The 9,750-nt window shown below is 39.0% G+C and overlaps 1 protein-coding gene and 1 non-coding gene across 5 annotated transcripts in view; both read left to right on the top strand.

The window, feature by feature from the left end:
- Nucleotides 1–76: 76 nt before the first annotated feature.
- SF3B3 (splicing factor 3b subunit 3) overlaps nt 77–9,750 on the top strand; it is a 47,470-nt gene continuing 37,796 nt past the window's right edge. The window contains exons 1-5 of one of the 4 annotated variants that reach the window (XM_042918638.1): nt 77–155; nt 4,183–4,316; nt 5,721–6,047; nt 6,810–6,982; nt 7,501–7,642. In XM_042918638.1, the coding sequence (XP_042774572.1) occupies nt 4,247–4,316; nt 5,721–6,047; nt 6,810–6,982; nt 7,501–7,642 (712 nt within the window). In that variant the 5' untranslated portion in view covers nt 77–155; nt 4,183–4,246. Of the gene's footprint in view, nt 156–287; nt 450–4,182; nt 4,317–5,720; nt 6,048–6,809; nt 6,983–7,500; nt 7,643–9,750 lie in introns of those variants that run through there. The other 3 variants (XM_042918639.1, XM_042918636.1, XM_042918637.1) reach the window with 3 other exon arrangements.
- LOC122209238 lies at nt 6,355–6,434 on the top strand. The gene has a single exon (XR_006197518.1). It is a non-coding gene; the product is annotated as a small nucleolar RNA SNORD111 (small nucleolar RNA).

The following is a 9,750-nucleotide window of genomic DNA, read 5'->3' as shown; positions in this document are numbered from 1 at the left end:
CTTCCGGCTCCGCGAGGCCCCCTCCTCGTTTGCGCGCCAGGTCTTTTGGGCTGCCCACGAAATGCCCGATAGATTTATGGTTTGTTTTGTTTTTTTAAGTCCACCTTAAAAGGTCTATTTTTTTATAGTCTCATGGGAAAAGTAACGGCCATAAGGTATGTTTAACTAATTTTTAATGCGGAGTCAAAGAAAGACAGAAACATCAAAAAAAAATTACTTATACATTCTTCAGGCGCCTGTTGGGGACTGTTTTACGTCGCGGGCCCGCTTTAAGGTCCCTGCTTTAAGAGCTAATGGCGGAGCCTGGCGGGTTGAAGTTGGCGGTGGCCTAGGCCTTGAAGGAATTCAGCATCTGTCGGATATCCACGCCATCCTTCCTCAGGCAGGGTAAAGAAGCAGCCTTCCGACTTCCCCGGGCTTGGGGAGGCAGAGAACGGCTATGTAGGAAGGTTAGCTGAACGTTTGGCAGGGGTCTTTAAAGCAGCCTGGGCCCGTAAGGTCCCGGCAAAGGACGAGGAGGAGGTGGAGGGGAACGCTTGGGTACGAAAATGGCTTTCAGGAGTCGTTTCCCACTTCCTTCTACAAGGGGGGAACGAAGCCTGGGTCAAAATAAGATTTCTAGAATTCGCCCAGCTTTTTGCCCTTGGAGGAGGTGTGAGCTGGGGCAAGACGGACGTAAAGGACACGCTAACTGTAAGGTGGGACACCCAGCGTGTTAAAAGCGTAAATAACGGAAACAGTTTTTGGAGCCAAGACCCTATTTTGAATTTGTGTTTTGTTAATGGGGTAACTGTTTCCTCCACTGATTTTTCAGTTTTATCATGTATAAAGTGTGACAATAATATTTATTTTGAAGACATTGCGAGTTTCAATGCGGTGATGTACCTTTGGCGCAAGAAAAAATGGGGGCAGCAATCACGGGCTCAAGCTTTTAGTAGTCACGGACAGGAGATAGAAGTGGGGAAAATCACAAAATTTACCACATTTTGGCTGTTAGTGGTTCCTGGTATATAGTTCTTGTAGTTTTAGAATGAGCTTCCTTCAAAATGCAACTTCTGCTACTGATGAAAGAATAATTGGGGAACCTGAATCCAACCAGGTTTGAGGGAAATGAACTTCACAGACTGTAGCGGATGTCATCAGTTATAAAGGAACTGGAAACTAAATTGAGTTCTTAAGGAGTTAGAATGTAGAGTTGGCTGGAGAACTTTTCAGGGCTTTTGGAAGGGGCCTGTACTCCCCCCCCCCCCCCCCCTTTTTTAATAGCATTTCTTTACATTTAGTACAGTCAGTCCTGCAACATGGATCTTGTTGACAACATGATAGGGTTTCATTATAAATTTTGTTGATAACTGCAGTTTATGCAGAAATGATGTTTGAAATTTTATAACCACAGAGGATGCAAGAGAATACATTTACTTTTGTTTGAGAATCACATTCACTTTTTTTTCTTGTTTCTTTTTTTTAAATATGAAATTGACCACATTACTACTTTTCAATTGAGAACAATTATAATCTATTCTTTGCTTCTTTTCCCTCAGACTTTAAGCTGAGAACAACTTTCCCTGGAACTTTTACAGTGTATACGCCCTTCTGGGGATGTGGGTGTATGTCTGTGTCTGTTCGTTTTCGCTGTTTTGCTTCTTGTAGGTCATTTCTCCACTCTCTTTTTCCACTTTCCTTCTTCACTACCATCCTAGAAGAACATTAAAAATGTTCCTTAGTTTCAAGAAGAAAAATTTACATCTTTCAGGACCCATATCCAGAGTGGAGGATTTGATCCTTTCCTCTCAACCATTTCTGGGTTGGGCAAAAACCGTTTCTGTGACTATTATTTATGAGAACGTTTACTCATAATTTTCTTTTCTCATTTAACAAAATCAAATTTTTATGTTAATTACATAGTGATTACTTTGGATTTTTCAAGATCTCTTGCTTTTTGTCTGTAAATAATTGAAAAACTTTTCTAGCAATAACTGCATAGCTGTAGTTTTAGGTAATTTTATGGTAAAGAAAGGTACATCAGTTTGCTTTTGCACTCTTTAGTCCTGTTGAATGAAAAGCATCCTTTTTTGTGACTGTACACTCTTTTAGAGAGGTCTGAAGTAACAGGAATTGAGTGTTGTTTTAGTTTTTGATGGTGAATGGATTTAAATTTTAAATTTTAATCATCAAATATTGAGCTAGATAAGAGATGCAAATGGAGACTACACTTAAGTTACCATTTTTATCTAGCCAAGGTCTGGTTGTGGGGAAATAGGGACTCAGATTTCTGGGGGTATAGATTGGTAAACTTTCTTTGAAAGGTAATTTGGCAATATCTATCCACATTTCAAATGTATGAATCTCTCAGTACTGCAGTTTCACTTACAGGGATTAATCTTAATTAAAAATTAAGATAGATTAAAGATTAAAGATATATGCATACACGTATAAATGACCTATAGAGGAGGGATTTTCTTGGCAGCAATGTTCATAATAGCAAGAGATTGGGAACCTGAATGTTTATCAGTAGGGTATTGTCTAAATGATCCTTATATACCCATTCAGTGGAATACTCCACAGCTGGAAAATAAAAATGAGAGAGCCTTTTGTTTATTGCTATCTCCAAGGTAAAGTAATAAAAAGTAAGTTGCAGGATAATGTGAGTGTACAATATATAGTGCCCAACCATTAGTTAGAAAGAAGAGAAAATAATAGTATTATATTCTCACTTACAAATGTAGAAAATGTCTGGAAGGACATGATACATAAGTTAGTAAAACTGATTTTCCCAGGGAGGAGTACCGAACGGAGCTTTTTGCTGTGCTTTTTAAGAATTTTGAACCAAGTGCTTGTATAGCCTATGCAAAATAAATAAATGTAGAGGTGCTTAGTTTCTGTGACTGTAAAGGCAAATAGTGTTGTATTAATGGTACGGATTCCAGCGTTTTATTAGTGGCTTGTTAGTCCCACTTGTTAGTGACCTCAGGCAGGTGATTTAGTTTCTTAACCTCAATTTCCTCAGCTATATAATTAGTGTAACAATGAGTCATTTATAGGTTTCTTGTGAGATTAGAGACAAAAGTTTATAGCATAGTGCCTGGAATGTAGAATGCACTCCAGTTATAAATATGTTTGTCACTAGGCCTTACTCTCTGGGTTCTACCTTCATCCATAAGTTCTTATATAGAAATTTTTTTTTTTATTTAGCGTTTTATTATTACTATTTTTTTATTTTTTTAATTAAAAAATTTTTTTAACATTTATTTTTGAGAGAGAGACACAGAGTGTGAATGGGAGAGGGTCAGAGAGAGGAGACACAGAATCCAGAGCAGGCTCCAGGCTCTGAGCTATCAGCACAGTGCCCAATGTGGGGCTCGAACTCATGAACTGTGAGATCAGACCTGAGCTGGTCGGACGCTTAACCGACTGAGTCACCGGCTCCCCTATCATTTTTATTTTTGTTTTTATTTTATTTTTTAAATTTACATCTAAGTTACTTAGCATATAGCGCAACAATGATTTCAGGAGAAGATTCCTTAATGTCCCTTACCATTTAGCCCATCTCACCTCCCACAACCCCTCCAGCAACCCTCAGTTTGTTCTTCATATTTAAGAGTCTCTTAGGTTTTGTTCCCCTCCCTGTTTTTATATTATTTTTGTTGCCCTTCCCTTATGTTCATCTGTTTTGTCTCTTAAAGTCCTCATATGAGTGAAGTCATGGGATATTTGACTTTCTCTGAGTGACTAATTTCACTTAGCATAGTACCCTCCAGTTCCACCCATGTAGTTGCAAATGGCAGGATCTCATTCTTTTTGATTGCCGAGTAATACTCCATTGTGTGTGTGTGTGTGTGTGTGTGTGTGTGTGTATGTATGTGTGTGTATATATATATATACGCACCAGATCTTTATCCATTCACCGATCGGTGGACATTTGGGCTCTTTCCATACTTTGGCTATTGTTGATAGTGTGGCTATAGACACTGGGGTGTGTGTGCCCCTTAGAAACAGCTTACCTATATCCCTTGGGTAAATGACTAGTAGTGCAATTGCTGGGTCATAGGGTAGTTCTATTTTTAGTTTTTTGAGGAACCTCCATACTGTTTGCCAGAGTGGCTGCACCAGTTTGCATTCTGCAGAAATGTTTGTTAAAACAAGTTTTCAAGCTGATATTTTTCTATTTTTATGTTCTCTTAGCTTGTTTTACTTGGTATAATAGGCCTGATTGTGGAGTTGTGACTGTCTCAGTGTTGCTGCCACCATGTTTCTATACAACTTGACCTTGCAGCGAGCCACTGGCATCAGCTTTGCCATTCATGGCAACTTCTCTGGTAAGATTTCCAGTTATTATCTTTATGAATTTAACATTTTCAATATTAACTGGTTTCATGTTTTAAATTCCTTATTTATTTATTTTTCAAATGTTTATTTTTGATGGGGGGGGAGTTTTGGGGGAGGGACAGAGAGAGTGGGAGACAGAGGATCCAAAGTAGGCTCTGCACTGAGAGTGGAGAGCCTGACACGGGGCTTGAACTCAGAAAACATGAGCTCATGACCTGAGCCGAAGTTGGACGCTTAACTGACTGAGCCATCCAGGTACCCCTCAAATTCCTTTATTAAATTCAAAATTTTTTCCTGAAATATATTATAGAAAAACTTTTTTTAAATCCTTAGACAACATCATTTATATAATGTTGATAATCTCTAAAACAGTTTGAAGTACTTGATCTTATCCTATCCCCAAGGGACCTTTTGAAAGTAAGGTGGCCTGATAAGTGGTGTCCTTGAGCAAATGAGAATGGAGCAAACGGGATGGAAAGGAAGGCATTTAGGCATTAGATAGTGAAGACCTGTACAAGGGCAGCAGGGACAGATCTAAAGAGAAGGAGATGAGTTTCTAGCCTGGGTGGCAGAGAAAATTACAGTAATATTGATAACAGGTTAGTTGGGACCAGAGAGGAGGTTTGGGAAGAAGGAATTTATTTATTTTATGTTTCGTTTATTTATTTATTTTAAGAGAGTGTGCTTGAGTTGCAGGGTGAGGACGGGCAGAGAGAGGGAGAGAGAAAATCTCAAGCAGCCTCTGTGCTATCAGAACCTGACACAAGGACAGTGAGATAACGACCTGAGCTGAAATCAAGAGTCGGATGCTTAACCCGCTAAGCTATCCAGACGCCCCAGGAATTTAGTTATTTTAAACATTCAGTTAAAAGTTGATGACAATACGTCCCAATAGAATTATGTAGTAGGCAGGGCGAGATGGTTGCAAATTGGTGTTTGGAGATGTTGATTATGGTTATGAAAGCAAGGGAGCTTTCTAGGGGTGAGTTTAGAAATAAATGGTATATATTAGATGGCAGTTTTAAAAGTTCTTTGAGGTCTGGATGGACCAGTTGGTTGAGTGTCTGACTCTTGATTTTGGCTTGGGTCATGACCCCAGGGTCGTGTGATTAAGGCCCGCATTGGGCTATGTGACAAGCATGGAGCCTGCTCAGGATTCTCCCTCTGCCCCTGTCCTCAACTTGTATGAGCTCTCTTTGGAAAAAAAAATTTTTTTTCTTTGAAACTGCTTTTGTTAAATCATACCAATTCTAGAAATGAAATGGAATAAGAAAACTTAAAATACCAAGACCCCAACTTACTCAATTTTTTATTTGTCTTGAGTGGCATTTTGATCCATCCAGGTACTTTTTGGACTAGTTCTGATTGTGATCTTTATTGTTTTGGTGATCTAGGAACCAAACAACAGGAAATAGTTGTTTCCCGTGGGAAGATACTGGAGCTGCTTCGTCCCGACCCCAACACTGGCAAAGTACACACTCTACTAACTGTGGAAGTATTTGGTGTTATCCGGTCACTCATGGCCTTTAGGCTGACGGGTGGCACCAAAGACTACATTGTGGTTGGCAGTGACTCAGGTCGGATTGTTATCCTGGAATACCAGCCATCTAAGAATATGTTTGAGAAAATTCACCAAGAAACCTTTGGCAAGAGTGGATGCCGCCGCATTGTTCCTGGCCAGTTCTTAGCTGTGGATCCCAAGGGGCGAGCTGTTATGATTAGTGAGTGACTTGCTCTTTTGAGTGCATCTCTGATTCTTACAGATGCTCAGTTTAGGATAACAATGCTGTGCTCTTGGCAGTATGCCAATAAATTCCTTACCTGGGTAAAGTTTGGATCGTATTTCAGTTAATACCATGGTTTAAAGTTGCTTTTCCTTTTAAAAGAATGGGAGAAGTCTTAACATACCTTTTCTATTTCCTGTCTGGCTGGATTAGGTGTGTTTTCCATTTCTTTGTGTGTAGCCAAAAACCTATGATGAAACTAAATGATTTTACATTATTAGGCAGTGAATATGGTTGCTTTCATCAGCCTGAAGTGATGATTCACATTCATGTCTCTTCTCTGATAAATATCTTGAAGAAAATTATGTGTATCTGATCAGGCCTCCAGAGGGCAACCCCCCCTGACAAATTACAACACTTTAGATCTAACTCAGAGAATAAAGCCAGCAATTTTTATGAACTTTTAGTTTCCCAGTATCATTAAATCTCAGGCATGCTAAAAAGTTTTGAAGAGTTAGTGGATATTAAGGTCTGTATTAGTAAGGAGGGGGTATAAAATGCTGTTGTTCATTGTGGTAGCAAAATCTTATGCTAAATATACTTATGTTAGAGTTATGTTATATAATTTATATAGTTATGTTAGAGTTAGTGCTGGCTACTAATGATTTTAAAGGAATAATTGTGATGTGAGTCTGGCTGTTGTGTAAGCCCCTCTTCATTTTCTGGAAATTTTATTTGTTTTGTCTCCTTTATCTACAGGTGCCATTGAAAAACAGAAATTGGTATATATCTTGAACAGAGACGCTGCAGCCCGGCTTACCATTTCATCTCCCTTGGAAGCCCACAAAGCGAACACTTTAGTATATCATGTGGTTGGAGTAGATGTAGGATTTGAAAATCCAATGTTTGCTTGTCTGGAAATGGATTACGAGGTAATGGGGACTTTGAATCCTTCCTCTCCTTCTCTCCCTCCTTTCCTCCCTCCTTCCACCCTGCTTTGGGTTTCTTCACTCACCTCACTGCTTTCCTGATTGGTTTCTTCATTGTGCATGTTTTATAATTCTGCTAACATATTTTCTGTTTTCCAAATGTCTTACTAAGATTCTCTGAAATGTTTCATAGCTCACCTAACTATGTAATAATACCTTACTCTGATTTGAACAGTATCCCTGTAAAAATGGTATTTATTGGAAAGAGTTGTCTAAAAAAGGAAGTGAAACTGTATGTGGGATGTTTTTTGCAGGGAGGTAGTGAAAGGTGGGGCGTACCATTCTTTGCTTTGAATGGAAGGCAGTAGGGAGAACCCTTACACAGGAGACCCAGGTTCCTGTGTAAGCTCTGCCATTAACCTAGTAGTGTGAACGTTGGTAAACTGTTGTGGACCTCTGCTTCCCCATTTGTAGATGGAGGAATCCTGATGCCATGTTTGTGCTCATGTACTTCTCTATAGGAAGCAGACAATGATCCCACAGGGGAAGCAGCAGCTAATACCCAGCAGACGCTTACTTTCTATGAGTTAGACCTTGGTTTAAATCATGTGGTCCGAAAATACAGTGAACCTTTGGAGGAACATGGCAACTTTCTTATTACAGGTATTTTTGTCTCCGAGCTTCTCTGTACCTTTTTGCTTAGCACATTTTATGTACAAACTTAGGGGAATTTACTTAATGTAAGGGTTTGGAAACTGTAATTTGTAGTAAGTCTAAGTGCCTTGTCTCTGTTTTGGCGAGGTTAAAAGTTCAGAGTGGTTGACTCTTCTAATGGGGGTAAGGAAGAAAGGATGAGACAGCCCTCAGCCTGGAATATCGACTACTGTTAGGTGTGCTGATATTTTTGCTGTAGGTAGTCTTTCGCTCTCATTAAGAAAATTAAAACCTAATTCTTTGAAAAGACAAATGGACGAATCCAACAAGTTAAAATTGTATGTATGTCCATGAATTTGAAAACTTAGGTGAAACAGGAATATTTTTGAAAACAGTTACCAAATTGACCCAAGAAGAAATTAAGACACTTGAATAGACCATCCATTAAAGAAATTGGAGCAGTTGTCAGAGATCTTCCCCAAAAGATTTAAGGTCCAGAATTTTCAGGGACCTTAAATTTCTCCAGAGATTAGGAAAAAAAGAAACATTTGTATCACTCTATGAGCCTAAATATAACAAATACCAAAACTTGGGAAGGACAATAACAAAAAAAACTATATGCTAGTTATAAATGCCAAAACCTAAGATTGTAGTAAATTGAAGTATGTGTTTTAAATGCATCATAGCTAAGTAAGATTTTTGTAGGAGTTCAGAGATACTCTGTTAGAAAATCAGTATCAGGGGTGCCTGGCTGGCTCTGTCAGTGGAGCATTGAACTCTTGATCTCAAGAGTTGTAAGTTCCAGTCCCATGTTGGGTGTAGACATTACTTAAAAATAAAATCTTGGAAAAAAAAAAAAAAAACATCAGTGTACCTTTAATTCATTATATTAAAAGACTAAAGGAAACGACTATTTTTGTGGTCAGCTAAGTTTCAGTAGGCTTGGGAAAGATCGTCATCCCACTCCTTTATGTTTTGAGTCATTTGCACTTGTATTGATGTCTAATGTGATATATGTCTGTTGTTGGGGGAGGATTTTGGAGAATAATACAACATAGCACTTGTCTTTGAGCATTAAATCTTAGAGACTATATGTTAAACAGAAGAACCTTGGAAAATAGATTATGCATCTCATTACGTGCTGTAACATTACCATGTTTTTTTGACAAGGGTTTGATTTGTTCAACAATGTTTTATTGAGTCTCTACGATCAATATGTGCATAGTCTGTCTACTGGGACCTGGGACTGCAGTGGTGAAAAATTAGATGTGTTGTCTCCTTTATTCAAAATCGAGTTTAGTGAATATGTGTAACTAACAAAAAAATTGCCTGAGTATTTGCCAAATGCCGAGACAGGGTTGAGGAGAGAGAGGTCTCTAAACCAAGGAAAGAAAAGGAGTGTGTTAGAGGAATCTTCCTAGAGAAGTGCCCTCTGTGCTGAGACCTGAGGATTAGTTAGGAGTTAGCTAGGTATGAGGAAGGAGTTTCTGATGTGGACAAGATGCCCAAAGGCCCACGTGCAACAAAGAACATGGTTCATTCAAAAAACTGGAAGCTCATTGTGATTAGAGGTAGATAGTTAGTGGTGGGGAGGTACCTACTAAGGATTTTATTTTATTTTTGTTTATTTGCTTATTTTTTAATGTTTTATTTTTTTAAGGAAGAGAATGAGTGGGGGGAGGGACAGAGGATCCAAAGCAGGCTCTGTGCTGACAGGCTGACAGCAGCAAGCCCGATGAGGGGTTCAAACTCACGAACTGTGAGATCATGACCTGAGCCAAAGTTGGAAGTTCAAATGACTGAGCCAATCAGGTGCCCCTTATTTTATTTATTTTTGTGCTACTGAAGGATTTAAAGCTGGGGAATAATAACCTGTTAAAGGTGAGCATTTTGGAAAGATAACTTGCTGATGTTTTGGCTAATCAAATGGAGGATAAGACCGTAAGCTACATTAGGAAGCTGTTTCACTAACCCGAGAGATCGGCAGCATGAACACTGCTAAGGAGGTAGAATCAATAGAGCTGTGGTTGGGAGAAAATGGAAGGGTGATGCCCAGGTTTCTGGTTCTATTGGTCAATAGTGGTATTCTCTTGAGATGGAGAACCCAGGAGGTGGAA

This window comes from Panthera leo, chromosome E2 (genome assembly GCF_018350215.1).
Source record: "Panthera leo isolate Ple1 chromosome E2, P.leo_Ple1_pat1.1, whole genome shotgun sequence".
Lineage (NCBI taxonomy): Eukaryota > Metazoa > Chordata > Mammalia > Carnivora > Felidae > Panthera > Panthera leo.
Note: the sequence above shows the minus strand (reverse complement) of the source record. Positions and strands in the feature narration are given on the sequence as shown.